This window comes from Callorhinus ursinus, unplaced genomic scaffold, assembly GCF_003265705.2.
Source record: "Callorhinus ursinus isolate GAN/ISIS: 27379988/994484 unplaced genomic scaffold, GSC_fseal_2.0 scaffold6, whole genome shotgun sequence".
NCBI classification, from domain to species: Eukaryota; Metazoa; Chordata; class Mammalia; order Carnivora; family Otariidae; genus Callorhinus; species Callorhinus ursinus.
The window spans coordinates 66188752-66215920 of NW_027397068.1; the positions used below are offsets into that span (position 1 = coordinate 66188752).

The following is a 27169-nucleotide window of genomic DNA, read 5'->3' on the forward strand; positions in this document are numbered from 1 at the left end:
ATTTTTTTTAAAGATTTATTTGTTTATTGGAGAGACAGAAAGCGTGTGTGTGTGCACGAGTTGGGGGAGGAGCAGAAGAAGAGAATCTCAAGCAGACTCTCCATTGAGTGGGGACCCCCTCCCCCGCACTTGGGGCTCATTCTCAGGACCCATGAGATCATGACCTCAGCTGAAACCAAGAGTCAGGTGCTTAACTGACTGAGCCATCCAGGTGCCCCAATTTTTTTTTAAGATTTACTTATTTATTTTAGAGAGAGACAGAGAGAGAGGGGGGTAAGAAAATTTTACGAAGAGCCTAGCAAATGGGGCAAAGTGGGTTTGTATTCCTTTCAAAATTTAATTGCTTGGTTTTCTCATTAAAATAATCAGACCCTGGGGAGCCTCCTGATTTTGGTTCAGGTCATGATCTCAGGGTTGTGGGACTGAGCCCCAAGGCAGGCTCTATGCTCAGCGGGGAGTCTGCTTGGGATTCTTTCTCTCCCTCTCCCTCTGTCCGTCCCCCTGTTCTTGCTCACTCTCTTTCTCTAAAAGTAAATAAATAAATCTTAAAAAAAAATAATCAGACCCTGATTTAGGATTAAATTGCACATTAAATTGCACATTGCATTTCATGATTTGGCTTTCATGTCACTGAAACAGAGACTTAAAAAAGAAAGGCTTGTTGCTTTTCAGAAAGCCAATTTCAAAAAAGAAACAAAATAGTGTTTTTCCAAAATACATTGTCATCAGCAAGGAAACAGTTCTTTGAGCCCATCAGTCATGGAAATTACCTTAGTGTTAAGGCTTTTCCACTCATCTACTGCATCTTCCAATATCTTCTCCTGGTCCTGAGCCACAGCACGGAGACGTGTCCAGCGCTGCCAGACAGTAGTCATCGACCTGCTTAAGGCTGCTTTGCTTGCGTCATTTCCAGTTTTTTCCAGTTGTGAAGTTTTATCCTCAAGGGCCACAACTTTCTCATGGAAAGAATTAACTACTGACACTAAAGACTGAGATAGGGAGAGGATAAAAGAGGTTATGAGGAGAGACTGATTTTTCAGAAGTTCTAAGGATTTCAGTAAAGCTCAAAATGACTTGCAAAAGGAAATGTTCCTATGTATTTTTATTTTCCTCTGGTAACTCTTATTTTTACACTTAATTTTTAATTGACTTAGGCCTGAATGTTTTAAAGAGGTAAGGTAAATTTATGTCTTTATTGAAAATTTATTTATTAAAATATTTTATTTATTAAGAAGAAAAGTTTATTTGCGACTTGAGATAACATTCTCTCAATTTCAAAAGATAAGGCACTGAATTTGATATTTAAGTATGTTACATTCGACCTTATATTGCTGTGCTATTTGAGTGAGACTGTTATGAATATCTGAATATTATTTGAATTTATTGAAGTTATTATCAGGAAGTATTTACTGAAATTTATTGTCATATCTTTTTTATTGTTATGTTAATCACCATACATTACATCATTAGTTTTTGATGTAGTGTTCCTTGATTCATTGTTTGTGCATAACACCCAGTGTTCCATTCAGTACGTGCCCTCTCTAATTTATTGTCATATCTTATCAGAAGCAAATTTCTCTGGTCTTTTTGTGAAACTAGCTGTGCATTTCAACAGGAATCCTAAAAAGGTGATAGCATTTAATTAAGTTCACACTGCTATGAAATGTGACTAAATGTATCCTTTTCACATTTAATATCCTTTTCATATTTAAATGCATCCAGGTGTAAATGAAGATTTATTGACCTGTTTCTGGAACTCTCAGATGACAAAGACCCATTACAATTACAATGAAAGGATATTTAAAACAACAACCCAAAACTAACCTTGTGTTCTGACAATTTCTCTTCTGCTTCATGACTGGAAGAAGTTTTCGATAAAGAAAACTCAGACAATTTCTTTTCTGCATCATTCATCAATTCGATAACCTCTTCCCTTGCTTTTTGATAATCCTGCCATTGAGCAGCACATCTTGAAAAAGTCAGACAAAAGATAATAAGCAACATAAAATCACACATTTCTATGCAGAGCTCTGATGGAATATGTCTAATGATACTTAAGAGAGAAGAATGAATTTACATGCTAATGTACATCATTGGTATATTCCTCTTTTCTATGTGAAAATTCATTTCACTGGAATATAAAGATGAAAACAACTTTAATACCTCTGCAAGAGATCTAACTGGGCATGGGAGTCCTGTATTATCCTCTGGCTCTTCTCTTCCAGGGAAGCCATTTTCTGTGCTAGGTCCTCTTTTCCAGTTGGCTTGAGGAGTGGGTCCAAGCTGGCTACCAGGCCTTGGAGCTCTTCCAGATTGCTGTGGAACTGATCTTCTGTACTAAAAAATTCCATGTGGCTTTTGAGATTTTCCTCTGCATTCTCCACATCTAGGCCATTGCCTGCCAGTTGTAACATTTCATGAGCATCCTCAAGCCAGTCATTAGCTGCTTGAGATACTTGATAGTACCTTTGACATTGACTATATATTTGAGTTAAGGCAGCCTGAAAAACAGTAATGGCAAACACAATCAACTCTCAATTGCAATGTATTTACTGGAAATAGTTTAATTTTTTTTCCACTTTTTTTCCAGTCCTCAGTCATGTGGCTGTATGTGTATAAGTGAATTGATAAGTTGGTAGAATTTTTTTAGGCACAATTCACCATTACTTTTTTCCTTCTCCTATTCTTGTTATGATTTTATTATGGCAGTTAAAATAAATAAACATGGACAGAAGTAGAATAGAAATTTTTTGGTGGTATCTTGACTACTTCTGAAGCTTTGTTCTCTCCCTTTTAAAAATAAATATATAATGCTTTGCAAAATATGAGAGGCTGAGTATTTACCAAAGTGAAATAATGCCTCCAACCAAAGTTGGTTGGAAGTGTAATGCCAGTGTGAATGCAAACTGGTAAAGCCATTATGGAAAGGAGTATGGAAGTTCTTAAAGAAATTAAAAATAGAACCACCATAGAATCTAGCAATCCCACTTCTGGGTATTTACCCAAAAGATAAATGAAATCATCTTGAAAAGATATCTGTACTCCTATATTATAGCAGCATTTTTCACTAGCCAAGGTATGGAAACAACCTAAGTGTTCATCCACAGATGAATGGTTAAAGAAAATGTAGTATACAAAAATAAAATGGATTAAATGTGATACCTAAAACATTAAAGTCCTAGAAAAAAACATAGGCAGTAATTTCTTTGACATTGGCCTTAGCAACATTTTTCTAGATGTCTCCTCAGGCAAAGGAAACAAAAAAATGAACTACTGGAACTGCACCGAAATGAAAATCTTTTGCAGAACAAAGGAAACCATCAATGAAACAAAAAGGTAACCTACTGAATGGTAGATATTCACAAATGATATATCCAATTGGGGGTTAATATCTGAAATATATAAAAAGAACTTATACAACTCAATACCAAAACCACCACAAATAATCCAGTTAAAATGGGCAGAGGATCTGAATAGACATTTTTCCAAAGAACACATACAGATGGCAAATAGACACATGAAAAGATGCTCAACATCACTCTTCATCAGGGCAATAGAAATCAAAACCACAATGAGATATCCTCTTACACCTGTCAGAATGAAGAGCATCAAAATGACAAGAAATAACAAGTGTTGGCGAGAATGCAGAGAAAAAGGAACCCTCATGCCCTGTTGGTGGGAATGTAAACTGTGCAGCCACTGTGGAAAACAGTATGGAGGCTCCTCAACAAGTTAAAAAATAGAAATACCATATGATCCAGTAATTCCACTACTGGGTAATTACCCAGAGAAAATTAAAACACAGATTCAAAAGATATATGCACCCCTATGTTTATAGAAGCTTTATTTACAATAGCCAAGATATGGAAGCAACCCAAGTGTCCATCAAAAGATGAATGGATAAGGAAGCTGTGGTATATATACACAATGGAATACTACTCAGCCATAAAAACAAAGACGATCTTGCCATTTGTGACAACATGGATGTAGCTAGAGGGTATTATGCTAGGTGAGAGAATTCAGAAAAAGACAAACCATATGATTTCACTTATATGTAGAATATAAAAACAAAACAAGCAAATAAAAAGCAGAAATAGACCCACAAATACAGAGAACAAACTGATGGTGGCCAGAGGAGAGGTGGGGGGGGAGGGCAAATGAGCGAAGGGGAGTGGGAGGGACAAACTTCGAGTTATGGAAGGAATAAGTCACAGGGATGAAAGGTACAGCTTAGGGACTACAGTCAGTGGTATTGTAATAGTGTTATATGTTGACAAATGGTAGCTACACTTATGGTGAGCACAGCATGACATATAGACTCGTCAAAACACTATGTCACATACCTGAAACTAATGTAATGTGTATCAACCATACTTCAATTAGAAAAAAAAAGAAAAGAAACTATGGTATATATGAATATTATTCAGTCTTAAAAAAGAAGGAAGTCCTGTCATTTGAGAAAATATGGTTGACCTGGAGGATATGATGCTAAGCAAAATAAGCCAGACACAGAGAGACAAATACCACAAGGTCTCACTTATAAATGGAATCTAAAGAAAAAAAAAAGTTGAAATCATAGAAATTAAACAGACTAGTGGTTCCCAGGGGGGCTAGGGGGAGATTGGTAAAATGGTACAATTTTTTAGTTTTAAACTGAATAAAGTCTGAGGATCGAATGTGTAACATGGTGACTATAGTTGATAACACTGTATTGTATAATTGAAATTTGCGAAGACATTAGAAATTAAATTTCAGGTTCTCACCTAAACAAAAAATGTGAGGTGATGGATGTATTAATTCACTCAATGGGGGAAATCTTTTCACAGTGTTTACATATATCAAACCATTACATTGTATGCTTTAAATATCTTAGAATTTTATTTGTCGGTTAACCCTCAATAAAGATGGGTGTGGGAGGAAGGAAGTATAATAACACCAAACTTCCAAACCGGTGTTCACCAGACTAAATAGCAATTTGTGGAAGTGAACTAGTAGTCCAAAAGTCTTGAATACCGACTAAAACAGAAAAGTTTAAGAATGGAAAGCTGACCCCATCAAGTGAAATCCATTCAAATGCAGAAGGAAAGGAAAGATTGTAAGTGGCCAGCAGTGACTGGACAAGACAAGTCGCTATTATGCAATCAGACGCAGAAAGTATGTGCAAGACTGGCACTTAATAAGGAAAGAATGCAGATGGCCAAGCAAAGAATCAGTGGTAGAGATGAGTAGTGCCCCTGGAACCACAACCTTCAGTTACTGGGGCCAAGACAGTCAATAAGACAATCAATCACAAGATGGCAGAAGTAGGGACACCTTAAAAGATTCAAGATTTTCGTTCAAAAATAAAAAAAATCAGCGGAAGCAAGCTAACAGGACAGATGTTTCTCAGGAATGAAAATTCCAGGTAACTTCTGTTCTGATTCTTCATTCCAGGCTAAATACTTTATGGCTATAGGGAAATTAAAAAAAAAATTTAACAGTGACCTTGAATCAACCTGAAAAGGTAAAAGTAGTTTAAGAAGTCAGATTTTAGCTGATGAAGTTTCTCAAGATTTTTCCCAAATATTAATATTATCAGTGTGAGGGGGCAGGTGGGAACCCCCGGGGAGCCTGTGGGGTTGAAAAAAAAACAAATATAAGATTAAAAATATTTATTATTTAGTGTTAACCTTAATCTATGTGGGGGAAAAAAAAGTTAAGTGATAGCTAAGATTCATTGGGGGTTACTTCTGTCTCCATCAGGTCCTATACTGAGAATACAAATCTAAGAAGGAAATATTAGTATCCTTCCTCCACAGAGCAGAGGCTGAGATTTAAGGGATGGGAATCATTTTCCCAATATCAAATAACTGACATTAAAACCCAGGTGTGCCTTACTCCAAAGCTTTAGCTGCTATGTTATCCTAAGGAAAACTCTCTTTTTTACTTAAATGGCTTGTTGAAACGAATTCGGTTCAACTGGGATAGAACCGGGGACTGAGGACAGATGTGGAAAAAAAGAACCAAAGGATAAGTAAGTAAACTTCTGGGCGCTATTATATCTCTGAATTTTGAACACACAGAACTTGCAAGCCTCAGAACAAGCTGCAATTAGGCTGTCAAACTGGGAAGTTCTGTGCACACTCTCATTTCTTTGTTATCCCCAAGTCAAGTCATGAACGAATCTTGTAGTCTTGCTTCTGCTGTGCTGCAGGGGAGCAAGAGAAGATGAGGAAAGGATGAAGAGACGGGGCAACTGATGAGAGACCCCACAGGAAGTGTGGCTCGACCCCACAGGAAGTGTGGCTCGACCCCACAGGAAGTGTGGCTCAGCATCAGGTCAAGACTGCGTCTTGTCCACAATGCCTCCTTCGGAGGCTCTTCATCTAGCACTCATCTTAGAAACTCCAGGCTTCAGATTGTTTAAAAAAGGCATCACTAATTATTCTTTGCTAGTTAATTTATTTTAGTATTAATGTACTCATGTGTGGTATTGATTATATTAGTGCTATCATGTATTATCTCTCCTAAAGGTGAGAGAAAACTGAGGTATTACCGTGTTATAACTAAGGACAAGTCGAAACGTGGAATACATGAGATTAATACCATGCATGTAAGCAATAAAGATACTAAAGATGATTCTATGTAGTATCAAAAAAGAAATATAGGGGTGCCTGGGTGGCTCAGTCAGTTAAGCGTTCAACTCTTGATTTCCACTCAGCTCATGATCTCAGGGTCATGAGACTGAGCCCTCAGTCAGGCTCTGCGTTGGACATGGAATCTTTTTGAGATTCTCTCCCTCCCTCTCCCCCCCTCCCCTTCCCCCATCTCCCCCTCTCTCTTTCTGAAAAAAAAAAAAAAGAAGAAAGAAAAGAAAAGAAATATTGCATAAAGCAACTCTAACCAAATACAAAAACTAAGGAATTTCTCACGACTGTTTTACAAATAAGCAGAGCGGAAAAAAAGAAAAGAGAAGCCCTTGCATACCAACCTGTCTGGTGCGTAAAGCTTCCTGAACATCTCCATCTAGCTCTGAGAGCTCAGCAAGGGTGTGCTGTAAATCGGCAGAAATCAGCTCTTTGGCTTTTGTGAATTTCTCCTTCTCCTTGTTACTCAGGGCATTCATTATTCTCAGGCTGGACTGTACCTCTTCCTGATGAATTTGGATCTTTCTGATCTCCTCCTGGATGTCCTGTAGGCTCAGGTCCAGGCACTCCGGCCCACTTAGCTCTGCCTTCACACTCCTCAGCCACTCCAGGGAGCGGCTCAGCTCTGTCTGGAAGTCTATACTCTGCACCATGCGGCTCTCACACTCTGTCACTGTCGTGCCAATGGCAGAAGTCAACAGTTTTAACTCCTCTTGCCAGGACTGGATCTGTTGCTTGGCTTTCTCATAAGCCAAAGGATCAAGGTGTGGAACCAGATCTTCAAGATGCACGGTCACTTGTTTGAGTACAATTCCTGAATCCTGAAGACTTCCTGCCAGGGAGTGATAAATTTTGAGCTTCTCCTCTGCAGGAAGGGTCTCCTCATTCACTTTGGACTGCTCTGTTTTCACAGCCTCTAGTTGTTTCTCTAGCTGCTGGCACATCTTTTCATGCTCTTGATAAGCACTGGTGGTATCTTCTAGTAAGCTAACCCTTTGTTCTGTTTGTCGCTTTAGCCTGTGGTACAAGGTGACAAGTTGCAACATCTTGTCTGGCTGCCAAGGCTGACCTGTGCTTCTAAAACTTTCTTTCTTCTGGTTCAGTTCATCCACTGCTTCCCCAAGGCCTGCCACCTCTCCCAAAAGGGCTCTGCAACCTTCCTGAAGAGAGAGAGCCTCTTCAACTCTCAGGTCAGCAGGGACTTTGCTCATCTTTAAGAACTGGTCTTCAAGTTCACTCAGAGACTGGACTGTCAATTCGATCAAGGAAGCATACTCTTTCCGAGTAAGAATTGCTTCTTGGACTTTATAGAACTTGTCTTTAGCCAATGCAACAATTACATTAAATTGCAGGGGCAGAGCATTTAGCTTTTCATTGAGGTAGGAATGATCAACTTCATTCAGCGATGGCAATATGGCCTGCCCAGAGTTCTGTAGTGTAAGCAGGAGATTCTCGTATTCTGGAGATTGTTCGAGAATGTGTTGGTATTTGGCCAGTTGTGTATGAAGCTCAGGACTCTCATTCATTAGGTTGATTTCAGGAAATGTAATAATATCTGCTTGTTTTAGCCAGTGACAAGCCTTATCAAAATCTTCCTTAAAATGTTTCCTAGAAACTAAATTTTTCTCTAGTTCTTGTAGCCGATGGCTACACTTTTGTAAAACAGTGTCATAGACGCTCTGCAATTCCTGAAGCTTACCTAGTACTTCACTTTTTTCCTGCTCTGCGGCTCCTTTCATTAATTCACGACCCTGAGCCCAAAGTCCAGTGACCTCATTCTGGTAAGTCTTGAGGCTGGCTTGTGCACTCTTACATGTCTTAACTTGTTTGCTCACATCATCGGGTAACAGGCAGATGTGCTCACGGAACATTATCTTTCGCTCATGTTGCTGAATTTGGCTGGTTGCCTGGAATACTGCCATGAGGAACTGGGCTTTCTCAGACAAGGCCTTGTTTAGGTACTTTCGTCTCTGGCCCACTAAGTCGCTGAGACAATTCACATGTCTCTGTGCATCAGAGAGTGCCTTCTGGATTATCTGCCGCTCATTTAGGCCAAGATCAGCCATCACCCTGTCTGCGTCCTTTATGAGTGATTTCAGGAGCATCTGTTTGGCCTCCAGTTCACTGCAAATGGCGAGGTGATCCATGAGGAGGTTCTGAGCCATATCTGGTGGGGGGCTCTGCTTCAGGGCCTCAGCAACGTTGGGCTGTTGTTCTTCTGCCCACTCCATCAGCTCCTGAAACCTGGACCGCACCACATTTAATTCCTCCATGTTGGTGACTGACACTTGGATTTTCCTTTTAACAAGGTCCTCGAGCTGAAACCAACGTTGTTCAAGGTGACTTGTCTGTTCTTTGACTAATTCTTTGTCATCTAAATTCAGATGTTCTATCATTTTTTGCTTTTGATCTTTCAGATCCTCAATAGCCTGCTTTCTCTCCTGCAGAGCTAGGGCTAACTTTTTCAAAGCTTCTAGATGGACAGCTGTACTCTCTGCATCGGATCTATAAATATATCAAAAGATATACAAATAAATTAGCTTTGGTTAATATCTATATATGTTCATACCATGTTAAATTACACTTCAACATTTTCTTAAAGTGGATGTTCTTAGCTTACGATAGCTCAATTCATGGTTTACTAAAGAGTATGATTATTATGGACCCATATATTTCTGTATCAGAATTTGAACCAAATAAGTTGCCTTGATGCTTCTCTGTGCTTCTTCTTCTGGCTAATGCTGCTCTCCCATCACATCAGACATGAACTTTTAGCTTCCTCCTCTGGCTCTTATCAATTGAGCATATTAACATATTATGTTGCATATTAACAACATTCTTGGATGATTTGTGTAAACACTAAATATTGACAAGCACTGATCTACTGCATTCTTAAAGAAATTCATAAATTATTCACGAGCTACGTGCTCTCCTATGAGAAGTTCCAATAAACAAATAGCACTAGTTTATTCTGTAAGATATAACCAATGACTTTAACAGCCACTCATCTACGTACTGAGATATTTTTTGCTTATCACTAGAAATCTTTAAAAATAAGTGTGAAATGCAAAGAATTCTCAACCCTTCGACGATAAAACACACATGAGAAAAAGGAATCTTGTAAGTCTCTTTCAATTGTAAAATGATCAGTTCTGAAGTAGGAGGAATAGGGTTGGGAGGCAGTATGATGAGATCTGTTTAAGCCTTATTAGGTCTAAGGTGTCTGTGGGTCAAACAGATGGAGATGCCTATTATAAACTCAAAATACGGGTTTTTGCTGATATTTACTGGATTTATCCCAAAGACTAGTAGATTGTTGAGCATCAAAGAAAAGTAAACAAATCAGAAAATAGTGCATCTCCTTTCAAAAACACCACTATAATTTAACTACATCTAGAATAATGTTTTCAGTTTTAATTTTTACAAATTAATAAATCTAGGCAGAAGAAGTATAGATTTTAACAATTATAGTGATCAGAAGTATAGAAAAAGATTTCCATATGATGACCTGGTATATGTGGCAGAAAAAGAAATCCTTTTCAAACAACAAGCTAAGAGGGCTTCAATTGCTACAAAATCACAAACGACACACATTAATTGAATTTGGATTGTTCACTAATTTCTAGAATTCACAAGTACAAGACAATTTGACCGAATTATACAGAATGTACTACTTTACAGAACTGCCAAGATACCTACAGAATACATAGATTCAAGAAGGATTCATTTCATGAATTGATAGATGATAGTCCCGTAACTGATAATTAAACAAAACTAGAAATACTCTTGGGATATTCTTTGAAGTAACAGTGTAACAGTCTTTGGAATATCCCTTAAGGTCATAGAGGAAAATGGTGCTGTTTTCAAACATTTTCCTTCTACTCACTGGTTAAATTAATACTGAGCAAAAAAAAAAAAATCATGACTCTGTATCCATCTGACAACATTAGATTCTTAATAATATTTTATCAGTATTTATAACGATAGACAATAGATATTTAAAATTTTTGATTTTCCTAAAAATTAGGAAATTTATGGCTTAGCATTTTGGTGAGCCACTGGAGAACTGCTGTTACCTGGCTAAGTTATCCCATTCTGTAGTAAATTTTTCTAAGAACACTTCAACAACATTCATACAGTCATGGTAATCTCTTGTTCTCTGAAGATCTTCTTCCCTTTGCAAGCACAGATTGTTAGACTGAAGACACAGATCTAACCACTGGTCATTTAAGTGACTTATTTCCTTGTGTTCAGGAGACTCCTGCTTCTTGGTTAACTTATTCACCCTTTCTGTAATAGCGGTCACTGATGCCTGTTTGCACTGTAGCTTCTTAACAAAATCCTGAAGGATAACAACAACAACAAAATGAATGATGTGTAATAACCACCCCCCATCCAATAAATACAGAATGAGACATAGATATAATACTTCCAAACACTTCAAGTATCTGAAGAATGTATAATGAGTGGGTCATGAGGGACAAAGAGGAAGTCTAAAAACCATACCTCTTTATGAGTACAAATTTTCAGGTACATAAGAATCAAAGGATAACTGTGGTATTTTCCTTTACTATGTTACTTTGAAAAGTATAAAGAAAACTGATAAATATGAAACAATACTAAAGTCATTAAGGAAAAAAAAAGTACTATTTTTATCTTAAAGTGCAGTCCTGGTTTTCTAAGAATTTTTAAAGTTCATTGCTTTTGAGAAAAAAAATCTAATTTATCTCTTTTCTTCTTTCTGCATATGCAAACAATATTCCAGTAGAAAAAAATGCTCACAATCATGACAAAAATAAATCTTAAATTTTGTTAAAAATCTGGTACAACTTCCAATCAAGTTAATACACTTTAGGTAATTTTCTATTACATTTAAGCTGTATATAAATATATAATATAAATTCTATTTTTATTACATTTAAAATTAATTATATATATATTTTAAAGATTTTATTTATTTACTTGACACAGGCAGAGAGACAGCTAGAGAGGGAACACAAGCAGGGGGAGAGGGAGAGGGAGAAGCAGACTCCTGGCTGAGCAGGGAGCCTGATGTGGGGCTCGATTCCAGGACTCTGGGATCATGACCTGAGCCGAAGGCAGACGCCAAATGACTGAGCCACCCAGGCGCCCCATAAAATTAATTATATATTAATACATACTTTATAGGTTAGATGGATTTAATTAATTGATACATTTACAGTCCTACAGCTTTAGCAATATTGTGATGAAAAGCTAGTAAAAAATAAGGCTTTGTGTTTGTTTAGTGGCAGCGTCTTCTGGCTCTATTGGCTAAACCACAACTGCTTTGTTCAGAAACAAACTACAGAGTGAATGTTCTTCAATCCAAGTAGCTAACTGGAGCTCCAAGAAAATATCTGAATGTTTACTTTCTCATCTGTCCTTTCCTGGCACCAAATGAAGGTTGTTCTGATTCTATCTCATTCCTTAAGTAGCTATACTAATGTTGAAGGACATTGGCTGCCACATACCAGTTGTAGTCTCCTTTATCTCCTCTGGAGACCCATTAATTCCTACCTTCACTTGGGAAACCATGTTCTGTGCAATGTTGAGCTCCAGTTCTGAGTGCCTTCTCTTCATATTCTGTAGTTGCTGATCAGCATCCTGGAGGTAAATCCAAAGCTCAGCCTTCATGTGCTTGATCTCTCCCCAGCCCTGAGTTAAGTTCTGTGCCTGGGCAAGCCTTTGTTCAATCTTAAGAGAACACAGAGGCAAAATTTAGCAGCAATAGACTGAAACATTTAGGTTCAGTGAATCAGACATGTAATCCTTTAGGCTGTCCATGTACACAGGCCAACATACATGTACATGTGTGCATGTATATGCAAACATCACACACACGCACACGCGCGCACACACACACACACACACACTCTGTAATAAAGCCAAAATGAACTCTTTATTTGCTTGAAGAAAAGCAGATTTTCTTTTTACATTTAAATTTTCTAAAGACTTTAAGTGTCTAAGACTTATGCCATGTGATTTCAATCAGTTGTAAAGTTCTAAAAGTTTTAACAATTTATTAGGTCAGAGCTGCCTTAGTGGTTTTTTATATCGGGCATTTTAGGAGACACATCTGCTTGACTGACTCATGAATTTGGTCTTGGGGTTAACTAGAAAAGACTTATATTGTTCGCTATTGTGCATCTGTTGATAATTACAAAACACCAAGTAATGAATGCTTTGGATATATTTTTAGATCAGCTTCACTGGTTTTCAAAATCAGATAATTTATTTCAATAAATCACTTCTTTAGAAATACATATGAATTACATCATCTTTCATAAGGATTTAAAGAGAGATTTGCTTTGATAATAAAAGTAAGAAAAAACCACATTATTTTAATATCTACATTATTATTTAACTATTTGACTTCTTCAATACTTTTTTCCTTTATATCCCTTTACTGTTCTGTGAATATTCAAACAATTAAATATCAAAACCAAGTCTTCTTTTTTTTTTAAACCTAAATGTATTGCCTTGACAAAATTTAAGGCAGCGCTGGGGAACACTTGGCTTCTATGTTGCCATCTGCTGTGGGTGAGTAATGCGAACTCCTCACAACATTTTCCCATGGAGCCCAGACACAGCTTCAGAATCCTCAACACCACACTCAGTCACTGCCCATGGATTAGGAGGGTCTTGACGGATGGCACATTTTCTGCCATCCCTAATATAAAGCAAGAATCAGGAACCATTTTTATATTAAGTATTACCTAAAGAAAAAGTTGGGGGAAAAAAAGAACAAAAATGTGAGTGGAAAAATCAGAAAAGAGGGGGAGAGAATGGTAATTAAGGGGAAAAGAGGAGAGGAAAGAGGCACTAATGATTGGCAGTCCCATGGAACAAAATGTTCCAATTCTGTGGCATTAGTACCAGTGTGCTTACTTTCTGTGACTTAGTTGAAACTCAAATATCTATTTATTATAATAGCTGTAGGAGCATCACAGGAAGAATAATCCAAGGAGATATTTTCTTTCGCATCTAACATCAGGCAAGAGGATATAATAAAACAGACAAATCCAATGTGATTTTTTTAACTTTTTACCATTTGCTCTGTTTGTTGAATGTCTTTTGCTGTGGTTTTCACTGAAGAGTTTGACAAGTCACACATGGAGCAGAGGAGATCTAAGTAAGTCCTTGCCTGTTCCTGCAAAGCTCTGAAGTGTTTGACCTGAAAAAAAAAAAACCAAACTTGTCAGAGTGAAAGAGAAACATGCTATATTTAGACAGCAAATATTTGTACCATTTGTAGTATTTTGTTGACATGTCAAAAATAACCTTGCTATGCTCAATATTTTCACCCTTGTTATAAATGACACAGATTGGTGACTTGCAGGAAGGCATTCCTGGCAGGGATCCATTTGTCCAGCAGCTGCTTCTCAATGTAATTAGTCTGTATGGTCTAGGAAGGGGAACACCCAAGAAACTTCTGCAATCTTTCCAGATTCTCTGCTCTCATTCTAGCTTGTTTTCCATTTCAGAGAAAGGATCAGTAGCCTACCCTGGCCTGCTTTGTCACATGTTTTTGCATATTCTGGAGACAGAAAGGAAAAGGTCACTGTGCATTTGTAGACTTCAATAGAGTTTGGTAAAAATGCAGATGGCTGGGCTCTTTTTCTCTGCAGAAAGTTCATACAGTGCTCTTCCCTTTTCATAACCCCAAGAAAGGCTGATACAGGTGGATCTTCATACACAGAAACACAGAGAGGTGTGTTTCTGTGAAGATACCCAGAGTGTGTGCAAGCTCTATGTTAGATCCTGGGTACAAATTAGTAGCCCAAACAGAACCCTTGTTTCCATGGAGCTTGCATTCTTATGAGAGAGACAGATAATATATAAACAAATAAACAAACATGCAATGCAATGTTTGGTAGTGATAAACACCATGTAGCAGAATAAAGGAAAGTGAATATGATGAAAGGCACTGTTACTTTGGGAAGAATGTACCTCCAAGACCTCTCTGAGGAACAGAATTGAATTCAGGGAAGGAGCAAATCATGTCATGGGGTGATAAAGGGGACAGCAGGTGCAAAGCCCTGAGGCTGGAGCAGAGTGACCCAGTAGGAGAAAAGATCAAAGAGGTAGGGCAGGGGGCAAACCATGGAAGACCTTACAGGGTAGTCGACCATACATCCGAATTTGATGGGTTTATGCCTCTATGCCTTTTAAACCTTAGAACTATTGACATTTGAAGCCAAGTAAATCTTTGCTGGAGGGGCTGTCCTGATCATTGCTGGGTGCTCAGCAGTTTCCCTGGCTGATGCCAACAGCATCCCCACCACTCCCAGGGATGACAAACAAAACTGTCTTCAGACATTGCCAAATGTCCCACGGGGAACACAAACCATCCCTCCTTTCTGTTTACAAATCATGTACATTGTGGTATAACGTTTGAATTTTTTCATAACTTTCAGAAGTAAGTATACTTAGAATCATCACTTTACATATGGAACCACCGAGACTCAGAGAATTAAGTGACATACCCATGGTCACCCTGTGGAGTAGTTACTAGAGTTGATATCTTGGCCACAGTGCCCATGCTCTTTCTGTTCTACCAGGCTGACCATCAGTATCAGGTCCATCTTCCTAGCTAGAACATGAACTTGATTAGAGTCAAGCTCCGACCTTATGTATACTTTTATGCACTCAGGAGCCGGCACACAATCTGGCACATAAGTACTTAATACAATTTCACTGAACGAATCAATCACAGTATAACATAAACTTTCAGGAGTCTACTACCTGCTTCATGGCTTCTGCCCTGCTAAGAGGTGGATGCTGGCTTGGCTTTAGATCTGGCTGGACTGCACAGAGCCACGCCTGGCACTGCTGCAGAGTGTCCTGTCGGCTAACGTGCTTCTGAAGTTCATGTTCCAAACTCTGGTACACCTGAGACAAAACAATCATGCTGTGGTTATGAGAATGTTCAAAAAATCTTTGCCGATCTCTATAAAAATCACATGGACAAGTTCATGAATTTTCCCTGCAGGACTCCCCGGTACCATATACATATCTAAGGAGTTTGCATAAGTCCCAAAATGTTGCAAAGCTCAGTGGCCATCTTCAATTTATAATTTCTCAACCCCCACGTTGTAATATAATACCCTGACTGGGGGAAGAGAATGTAGGCGGGGTTAATGTAACTGTAGAAATGTATTAGAATACAAGACATCTTTGAAGTAAATTGTCAAACATAAATCAGAGGTTTTGCAGTCCCCACCCACCCCCATGGTATAATAACTGCACTTTTTGTTGAAGCTAGAAACTAAACATATAGATAAAATACCGTATCGTGAAAAGGTAACTGATAATTCTCTAACTGAAATGCTTCTGTTTTAAGAATATGGTCAAGGGCGCCTGGGTGGCTCAGTTGGTTAAGTGACTGCCTTGGGCTCAGGTCATGATCCCAGGGTCCTGGGATCGAGCCCCACATCGGGCTCCCTGCTCGGCGGGAAGCCTGCTTCTCCCTCTCCCACTCCCCCCGCTTGTGTTCCCTCTCTTTCTCTGTCTCTCTCTGTCAATTAAATAAATAAAATCTTTTAAAAAAAATAAAAAAAAATAAAAAAAAGAATATGGTCAAATTGGAACTAAACTACCACATAAGGAAAGGGATAGTTGGATGCCCTCATTTCATTTTAGGAGCTATGTTCCAGGACAACAATGATCCAGAATAATCCAAACATTTTCTAGTATGTCGATTCAATTAATTAATCCTCAACCAGCCAACCAATTTCCATTTTATCCATAGACATATCGAGAACCTATATGTGTCTCCTTGAAATCAAGGTGAAATATACCTATAATGTTTTTCTGAGCAAACTATTCTATTTAAAAAAAGAAGAAAGAAAAAAGAAGGAAATTAAGTTAGTCTGGCTTTTTATTAAGACAAGTGAAACAATAACTGAATTCTGCTTTTCTCTGTCATCTATTAAACTCATCATCTTCATCTGATATTGGCACTGTCTCTTATTTATTCTTATTCTAGCAGAACTAAAAAGAAAAAAGGTGTTTTGTTCTCTTTATCATTTTTACACACTTCTATTATGAGGTTCTGATTATGTTCTTAGAGTTTCATTTGCTTTTTAAAAATTTATTTTTAAGCTATGTGTTTGTATTTTGAACATTTACCAAATTTTTTTTTCAATTTGTGAAATCCTTAATGTGTGCTTGCTACAGTCAGTGTTCAAAATAATCTCTGTTGGAGAAGGGCACTAAGCAGCTCACCAGAAAGCTCCATGCTGTTTTATTTTGCTTCACTCCCTTTTCCCCTTGGTGTCCTCATCTGCAATTATCTATTAGATTTACTTTGTCCCTCTTTCTTCTTAACTTTTTTTTCCTTTTTTTAAAATTTAAATCCAATTAATTATAGTATATTATTGGTTTCAGAGGTAGAGGTCAGTGATTCATCAGTATTATGTAACACCCAGTGCTCATTCCATGTGCCCTCCCTAATGCCCATCACCCAGTTACCCCATCCCCCATCCCCCCTCCCCTGTTCTTTTTTCTTAACTTTTTGAAGGTGAATTTTTCAAGTCTGGGAAGTCAACTAATATCACCCAGCATTTTTTTTTTCCAATCATGATGAAGACAGAGCATTCTTCCTATGTCACATGTACATCTCCAGTTCTTACTGGCTAGCCCAGACAAAAATACATGGACTTTTTGCAAAGCCACTTAAGAATTCCAAAATAATAAAAAACAATTCACTTATTTTACCTAATTTTTGTTAGAAGAGTGATTCGTACTCATCTTAGACTTATTTCTATAACATTAAGAATTCCATTTTAATGGAGGTATACCCATTAAGTTATAACTAAAATTTGGTACTAACTCCATCCAATTTCTATATGAACTCATAAAAATACTGAATTGGAGTAGAACCTAGGCAGCATAGAGTTAGACAGAAAATCATTATTGTGAAAGTTACAGAATAAGCTTACTTTGGTGCTGGAGAATAAATGGCCAATTAGAAGCATCGATAGTGTGCAAATAAAAGCAAAATGAAATTTTTAAAAATTTTCATAATCAATCTATGAAATAAAGGGGTTGGGTAAAACTGAGTGTGTGAAACTCACCACTTGATCATATCAATCAAATGTATGATAGTTCTGTGTCCACACAGAGCCTATGAAACCTATCCTCTTATTTCCTGTCTGGACATACAACAAAACTAACCTAGAAGCTGAAGATCAAAGCTATTTTTTTAAAACCTCTAGATTGTACAGACTTTCTCCTTAGTTCATCATCATTCTAGAATGTTCCAGGTGTACTCACCCTCTGAGCTGTACTGCAGATAGCTGAGTAACTATCTTTTGTGCCCTGCAGATGAGCGTGCACATTTTGTTTTAGTTTTGCTTGAAGGTGGTCTGCACACTGGCTGATCAAATTGTCACCTTTAATTTTAAGATTGTTCAAGCGGTCTTCAAAACCAGCAATTTCTTCCATCATTGCCTGCAAAAATGAAAGAAATACAGAGTTCTCATAATTCCATTTTCAGTTTTTAAATGACCAATTTATCAAAGTTTAAAATCAATAATTTCACTATTTAATGATGTTTTTGAACGAGTTTTGCAATTTGTCTTAGTTACCATATTAACAAACAAACAAAAAATGTATGTTTTCAGGGATACTTGAATGGGAAGGGTTAATGAGTTTAATGGAATAAGATATATAAGGATGATGCAGTAACCACTAAGACTAGAGTGAATTTATGGCTGATCTCAGTTATAGTTAGAGATATATGTTCCATGGCATTATTATCAGCAAAAAGGATGTTCATACATTTTTCAGCTCTATAAATTATAATTCTGGTATAATTTATACCTAAAATAATCTAATTACTATTTAATCTAATTTAATAATATCTATCTAATAATACAATATCTGGTTGATATAATAATTTAATATCTAATTAGTAATTTGTTTATATCATATCTAACTTATATTGAATAGTATTTATACTAATAAAAATAATATTTACCATGCACCATTTATTAAGCACCTGGTATAGTCCAGGAACTATATATATATCCTGATAAATGTATATTATTATCCTCATTTTACAGATAAGGAGACTGAAGGACAGGGAGGTTATATAATGTGCTCAAGGTCATACAGCTGGTAAATGGCAGAGTCCCAGCCTCTGGACCTGGGGCTGTCTGACTCCAGCTTGTCACACCACTACCCCACATGTGTTCTCTAGTGAGCACTCTCCATAGACCACTTAGGGCAGGGAATTAACTTTTTCAAATCAGGCTTTAATTTCCTTAATGCTATAAAATACTAATGACAAGTGGCACATTCTAGCACAAGGTTTCCTGGGTGGATACATCAATACATTTAAGAGAAACTCTAGTGGTCCCTCAGCAGCCCAGAGTCCACCACTTTTTTGTGGTGGTGCTGGGTTAATTGTTATCATATATCTACCATATTGAAAAGAAACATTTGTCTTTGAGCTGTTATAGAACCACTACATCATGAGGTGACTGAGGGTATTTCCTCAGTGCCTAACAGAATATATTATATTTCTATTTTTATTCATATTTGCTAAATAAAATTTCCTCCTACATTATAAGGAATCCTAAAGCCTAGAGAGGTTAACCGGCTTTCCTAAGACACACTAGATAGTCACCACATCATGACTACAATTTAGTTTCCCATTAAGGTCACCAAAATTGCTCCATAAAATTGTGACCATATGACATCTGTCATCTGGCACATATAATTACTACAAATATATATTAATAAATATAAGAACACTGTGTATCAGTATCATACTTTGTGGCTTACAAAATGCTTTCATGTACATCATCGCTTGTGATGACCACAACAGCTGTGTGATGGGGGTGGTATCATTCTTACAGAACAGCCAAAGGAGGAGACTCAGAGAGGTTAAGTTCCCTGAGCTGGGAATGACAGAGTCTGGCTAGAATCCAGCCTTTCTGATTACTATTCCTGTACTCTATCTTTGGCTATACTCTTCTAAAATAAAGACAATCTCTTCCTCTGATAAATTACTTTATAAATATTAAATTCTGTAGGAAAAAAAAAAACTATTAGCTGGGAAAAATGCCACAATGTGTTCAGAAGTTGAAAGCCAGGATTGAACTGTTGTTGCTTCACAGAAATAGGGACATTCAACTGTTCTCAGCTTTCAGATGTTCTTGAGACTCAGACCTGATTCCTTAAGTATGGTCATTATGATCCAGAGATGGGCGCTCTCTCTCTCTCTCTCTCTCTCTCTCTCTCTCTCTCTCACACACACACACACACACACACACACACACACACACACACACACACACATACGGCATAGCTGCTAAAGCCACGCTGCATTCTTCAGCTCTTTAGCGATGAGGCGTACCTTGTGGTGGGCCAGTTGCTGGGTAATTGTCTCGAGACTGCTTGTCTCCATGAGGTCAGGCACCACCAATCTGCCTGACATCTGCAGCAGCCACCTTTCTACTTTTTGGAGGTCACTGTTATAATCTTCGTGATCTTTGACTTTTGCCTCGAGGCTGCAGACATGTTCCTGTGAAGCCAAGTGCCCATTAGAGATGAATTTCAAGCCACAAATATACTCAGAACTGCTTTATATTTTTAAAAACCCCATGCAACTCATAGGGTAGGTACAGTTACCTAGTTCAAAAAATTACTAGGAACAGAAAAAGCATAATCATCATACCGTTTAAAATGACCATCTAAATAAAAGGAAAAAGACTGATTTACACCAGCCCTGGCAGATTAAAAAAAAAAAGGCAAGACCGTTTTCTGGCAAATAAGCACATTTTTATTGAATTTCTGGTCTCTCCTTACCTTTCCTGCACCACAGAGGTCCTTGTAATCACTGTGAAGTTTATCTATTTCATCCTTTAAAGTGACGTCCTGCACGACCTCCAGGAGAGCCTCACCTTTCTCTCTCACTGATCTTACCGAGGGCTCATGGGACAGCACCATTTGTTGAAGTGACTTGAAACACAAAGAGGAAAAATAAAAAGAGCCAGCTAACCTACACGATCATGGTGAATATATACAGATGTCTGTGCCACGTGTGAGACGATCTACCTCAAATAAAGCTCTGATGCATATTTTATAAATCGATAAATGTAAAACATTAAAGAATAATTTTTATGGCTTATAAAGTTTTAAAATATAGAGTAAGAGTAACACATCAAATAGCCCCTCACATGGGGAGAAGGATGTATGGAAAAGAATTACCTTTGGCTAAATTTAACCTAGTTCATATTTCTGGCTTGCACCTCATTTCTTCCACTGGAGGATAAAAGAAAACTCAACACAAAAGGGAGTGAGGTGTTATCATTTGATTTTGAGTTCATGAAGTTAATTGCAGCTTGAACTGGATGTGAAGTTAGAGAGACAGATTCCAGCTGCAACATTGCTGTGATAGGCTAAAAGTGCTATTTAAATATATTAAGAACGCAGTGGGGAGAGAAAAAAGGGAAAAGCAGTTGTGGTCTTATGTGGCACCTTCAAAGACATACTGTTACCCTTGGCAAACAAACAAACAAACAAAAACAAGGAAAGGAATAGACTATTGGCTAGAGGAGGAAAGAGCTTCCAACAGGAAAAGTTCCAAGGTAAGCCATCACACTGTAGTTCTTAAAAAAATTTGCTAAACTTGGGTCAAATTTAGAAGACAAATTATTCCATATATAAGCCTCAACAAATTCTTTCATAGATTTAAGCAGGGGAAATATCTCTCTCTACGTATCATATATAGCCATATCCGTATCACCATTTATTCTTTCAAAAATTAATTTCTAAGATGTTTAGCCACAGTTGGTTAATTAGAATTTATTTTCTTACAAATACGCTATCTCATTTGCAATTTACCATAGATCAGCTTATAGGCATTGGGTACAAAAGAAATGAAGGAAAGTCTGTATGAAAGAGATAAAATGTATAGGTGTGAGATCCTGACGCCAGGAAGACTTATCTGGAGTAGCCCTGTACCTGAATCAGACTGTCAGAATAGATCTCCATTTATTGATACAATCTTTGAGTATCAGGCAAAGATGATTCCTGAATGGAAAAATAAGGCTGATGTAGCATAACTAGATAAATCTGTATCACCCACAGTGGAGCGGACATGTCAAGGATGTTTTCTAGCACCGATTAAGGGCGGCACACACCAGGAATCACGTTCCTCCCATTTGGTCCCTGTGTGCAGGACCTTCCCACTCCTTTGTCAGTGAGGAACAACACACTACCTTATATTTAGATAACTGAGCTTTTTTCTCATATAATTCCATTTTGGGTTCTTCAGGAGTGTGTAGGATTTCTTGATATTCTGATATCCACTGAGTTAGTGCTTTGTATTTATCTGAGAACTCCTTTGCTAGAAGAAGGCCTTTCTCCAGAGTCATGTGCTCTTTTCGGACAATACTGGTCAGTTCCTTCAACTGCTCCACGTGCTCCTGGATCTCTTTCCTTAATGTCTCTGCCTCGCTGTCCTCCAAGTATTTGAGAGCCCTCTCTCCTTTCTCCCGGGCTGATTTCAGCAAACTATGGCCTTTCTCCATGTCTTTTAGCAAACTCTGAGGAAGGGAGTGAGCAGGAAGCAAATATAGAGTTAGTATTTCTCTCCTTTTAAAGAAAAGGCTTTCAAGTCGCCATTCTCAAGTTTCCCCTTAAGATACGTTTTTGAAGTTTTATGAAGAGGTGATCTGCCAGGAATCAGAATCTTCTTTTTTTTTTTACTTAATACAGGTTTTAACAAGTCCTGATCACTATAACATTTCCAAATCAGAGACTTAAAATAAGAACGTGATGTTCTTCTCATCCTTAGTAGGACTCCTAAAGATCCGAGTAAAAACTCTTTTGTTAATACGTGGTCCCGTGAATTAGAGATAATTTTTTTCTCTTAATATTTAAGTGTCAAACTGGAATTCAGACACAAGCAATCAAGTCTAAGTCATTCAGATGACATGACATCACAAATAACTGAAAGTCAGCTTTTAGCCTTACAGAGATTATAACTCAATATTTGGAGTGAAGCGTGAGCCATGGACCATCACTCATCCCGGGGCAGGGAAGAACACTCTTGCTCCCAATGCCTGCATAGGGAATGGAGCAGCAGTGTGGAATGACAAAGGCTGGGAGACAAGTCCAATGTTTGCACACCTACCTCCAACATCTTCATTTTTTTCCCCATCATCACTTTATCTACTCTGTCAATTTTGGTGGCCACATTCTTGAAGTTTTTATGAGTAGAGTTGTACCAATCAGAATAGGAACTTAGGGATAATTCTGATTCCTCCAAACTCTGGATCTCTTCCTCCAGGAATTTTATTTGTTCCTTTAAAAGGAAAAACAGAATTGGACAGTAAATTACAGACCTATAGCAATGCCTTTCTTGCTAAATGTGTGTCTTCACCAGAAGTTAATGCAAGGGAGAACATTTTCGCTTGTGAAATTTGCTGGCCTGAAGCGAGCAGCTGGTGGCCCACTCACCAGCACTTGGAGAAGAAGGGCCTGGTATCTGGAAGTCAGCTGGGTGGCCTGGCAGCCCATTCGGCTGCTCACATGGTTCTCATCCAGCATCTCCTGCACTCTGGCTCCCACTTCCTCAACTTCATCTTTGTATGCGGTTACCTCTTCATGCCACTTCTGAAATGACATAAACGTGGCAGAAACAGGATCAATCTTAGGCATTATTGCATTAGACAAATATATAATATCTTCTTAATAGGAAATTATTTTAGTGTATGTTCAGAATATACTTATTCAGAGATATAATTTTGAAAATATACCATATATAACCTTCATGAAAAATTGTATTACAACATGCTAAAAACTGGGCACTTCTTATTTGGGTACTTTTCTGTATATATTACACTACTGTATATATTACACTGCTTTCTCTCTCTTTCTCTCTCAAATAAATAAATAAAATCTTAAAAAAAAGAAATTCCAAAGGAAAAGCGTTATTTTGATCATGCCTACTAAATTTGCATAAAAGTTAGATAAAACTAATTATCAGGTATTATTTCAATGCACTACATTAGAGCAATTTCATATCAGAACCATAAACTTAAGTGATTTCAATACTATCATTCATGTATCTTTACAAAACAAGGTAATAGGGTATGGGAAGAAAATATAAAATATTTCATTAAATTATACCTTATTAAAGATTAATGTAAGATTCTATTCAATAATTGCTGTCAAAGAATATTCTACATAGTAATTCTTTGTTGCAAACAGAAAGAGATTTTGCAAAATTTAAATCTTGGACGAAAAGTTACTAAATATTTTAATGAAACAAACTATGTGAGGTCACTGCTGCTTTAACAAAGATGAAGAATTTACAGGAGTTGTACCTTCATCTGATGTAATTGTATCTGCTTGGTTGCCCGGCTAGACTGACGTCCTGTTTTGACACTCACTTTGCTCTCCAGTGTTTTGAGCCACTCATCTACTTGCTGATACTTTTGTTCCATGAGTCTCAGTTTGTTGACTACATTATTGAACTGAGTCCGGGTCTCAGACAATCTCTGCTGGTAAGCCTGCCAGTCCTGCCGGAGGGACTCTAAAGCCCGGTCCTCGGTCTGGGGGATGCCCGATGGTATCACTTCCTCTCTGGTGTGTAGCACCGAATTCAACAGGGCCTGCCCCTCTGCGCAGTGCACCTGTAGCTCCTGCAGGGGAGAAGGGAAAGGTATGGCTGTCACACCTCATTCATATTTTACACCTGCGCAAGTTATCATATCTCACCTAAGTCAACTGTGCCAGCTTGAACTTCACATTAGAAAACAATTATTTTATTCTGTCTTACACAAAAAAACAGGTATCTAACCCTGAACATTGTTTTCCTGAGTCAGGGGAAAGACTCATAAATATTTCCAGTAAAATAATCATAATGCACACATACACAAATGTACACACACATATACCCCATCTTAGAAACAGTTTCTGAAATTTGACTTTTCAGCTTACAGGCAAAAACACTTGTGAATAAAGGGTTTTGTTTTTTTTTAAAGAATAACCTAGGCTTGGGCGCCTGGGTGGCTCAGATGGTTAAGCGTCTTCCTTCGGCTCAGGTCATGATCCCAGGGTCCTGGGATCGAGTCCCGCATCGGGCTCCCTGCTCCTTGGGAGCCTGCTTCTCCCTCTGCTTCTCTCTCTCTCTCCCTCTCTCTCTCTCCTCCTCTGTCTCTCATGAATAAATAACTAAAATCTTACAAAAAAAAAAAAGAATAACCTAGGCTTGTCATGACTCAAACTACTCAGAGAGTCCCAGGCTTCTTGTTTTGACACTGAATGGGATCAGTGCTATACCTGAGGCTCAGAAAGGAACCATGGACCCTTGTTTTTGCTAAGAGGGATCCTTTGCCAAAGCTGTTCTAGGGGATGTGATGGTCAAGAAAAATTGGCCCTGGAGAGCACAGGGCATACAAATCTGGGAGGCTGATCATCACACCTGCCCACTAGGGCTCCCAGGTGCAAATACCTTTTCTTCCACCAAAGCGTAAGTCCCAAAGATTTACCCTGTGAATGTGATATGAATCAAGTCTTGAAGAACAGAAACTATTTTTATAAAAAGGAAAACTGTTACATCCTTAAGGATGTTGGCAAAACAATATTATATACTTGTTTTTCCAATGTTTAAAGAATCCACAGTGTTACTTGATCTGATCACCTAAAGTTGAAAGGAACCAAGTCAAGTCTCACCAAGAATGTTAAAAATACTGACATATTTAGTTAAAATATGGTATCATTTTTAAAAAATCTTCAATATCACTTCAAGCCATTTGAAATTGCTGATATCTGACAATTTCTTTAATCTACAAAAAGAGCGATCTCTTATGGTTCAAACTAATGGATATGTTTTTCCTCAGCTATGATGTCACTCCAAGAATGCTGTAATGTGAATGTTTTGTAAATGGGAAAGAACAAGATATATGGTAAAATATGAATCAAAATGTCCACAAACAGAAATTTTATTCCAAAATTCTTAGTCTTTTTAAAGTTAAGTACAATATTAATACAATATTTTCTCTTAATTCAGGGTTGGCAAACTTTTTTTATAAAAAACACAACAGTAAACATTTTAGGCTTTGAGGGCCATACAATCTCTGCTGCAACTATTTAACTCTGTCATTGCAGCACAGAAGTACCCAGAGATGATATATAAGTGAATGGGTATGGCTGTGATTCAATGAAACTTTATTGAAAATCCACGCATTGTGGCCATAGGCTATAGCTTACTGGTCCTCGCTCTGATTTATTAATTTTCCCAATTATCACTCTTTCCATATTTTATAACAGTTTTCTCTATTATATGAGTCATCACTGTATTAGGTAAATTCTTATATATCACATGGTTCAACTATTTATTCTGAAGGAAAAATATGGCTCAATATTTTTAAAATCTATATGTTCTATGACCCAGATTAGGCCTTCAGTTTACACAAAATAATTTGTGAACATACTCCACAGAGCTGGCCGATCCCCATACCACTATGCGTACTATAGGATCTTAGGAGGCCCAAGAAGCTCTGCTGGGCAGTTGCAATATCACAATTCCCTACCACCTTTTCCACCACGAGCATCTTCCCTCCTTTTTAAGATTTGTGGTGACTCAAAATAAGACAATGTAAGAACTAAGGCATGGCAAAATGAGAGGTGGGTATCAGTTTGGGCCACACTGCTACTGACTGAAGGGAAACATTTTCTTCTGACCAGAACAAGAGAAACATCTGCTGGCGACAAGTAACTTTTTGGCCCGGCTCCCACACAGAAGGCAAGAGAGCTGGTATCTGCTTGCCAAGAGTTTGAAGTGAAGTGCTGAGAGGGGTTATTTAGCAAAAACAAAGCCAACTCTAGTAAAATAAATTACAACTGCTGCATGTGGCAGACTGGAGTACCTATCATTTTGAAATAGAATGGATTAGATCCTTACATAAGCTAATGAATTGGGACCCTTTTAATTTCTACTTCATATATATTTCATGAATGGAGCATCATTTAAGTTAGATTTTTCTCCCATCTCATTTAATCCTTCCTCATGACAACTCTGTGTAGGAAACTGAATGACAGAGGTTCTCTCTTGCCCAAAGTCTTCCAGTGTCAGGTCCCATCAAGCATTAGAGTCCAAACTTCCTCATCCCAAGCTTGTACTCCTGCCATTATACATTCCCCAATACCCACATTTCTGAAATAGCCAGAAATTTTATATGCTGGTTATAACCATTCCAGTCCTTGTTTTTTCTGCTTTGTGCAAGCTCTAGGTACATCCTGCCCAATCTCAAACCAATCCTAATCAGGGCTGATACTCTGTCAGTTGCTTCCAATGCACAGCTGGTGACGTGGAGTTGTCTCATTGGTCTTTCTCCGTTCTCTTCTGTGTGTGCCTGGTGGTCTCTTCTAAGGACACCTCCTAACCCCTCCCTATCTCTCTAGGTAAGATTGAGGGGCTCTCTTTGATGTTCCCATAAGATCTGTCCAACTAGTGTATTCCTTATCACATTATTCAAAATGATCTGCCTAGAGATCTG

General features: G+C 37.9%; 1 protein-coding gene across 11 annotated transcripts in view; it reads right to left on the minus strand.

The window, feature by feature from the left end:
* Positions 1-27169, minus strand: part of SYNE1 (spectrin repeat containing nuclear envelope protein 1) — a 336369-nt gene that overhangs the window by 174636 nt on the left and 134564 nt on the right. For all 11 annotated transcript variants that reach the window (XM_073894098.1, XM_073894101.1, XM_073894100.1 and 8 more), the window contains 15 exons: positions 23993-24310; positions 23124-23279; positions 22798-22968; positions 21881-22207; positions 20466-20618; positions 20014-20181; positions 17925-18101; positions 15393-15539; positions 13696-13821; positions 12165-12341; positions 10703-10968; positions 6971-9131; positions 2164-2501; positions 1825-1969; positions 771-989 (listed from right to left, as the gene is read on the minus strand). In XM_073894098.1, the coding sequence (XP_073750199.1) occupies positions 771-989; positions 1825-1969; positions 2164-2501; positions 6971-9131; positions 10703-10968; positions 12165-12341; positions 13696-13821; positions 15393-15539; positions 17925-18101; positions 20014-20181; positions 20466-20618; positions 21881-22207; positions 22798-22968; positions 23124-23279; positions 23993-24310 (5049 nt within the window). The remainder of the gene's footprint in view (positions 1-770; positions 990-1824; positions 1970-2163; positions 2502-6970; positions 9132-10702; positions 10969-12164; positions 12342-13695; positions 13822-15392; positions 15540-17924; positions 18102-20013; positions 20182-20465; positions 20619-21880; positions 22208-22797; positions 22969-23123; positions 23280-23992; positions 24311-27169) is intronic.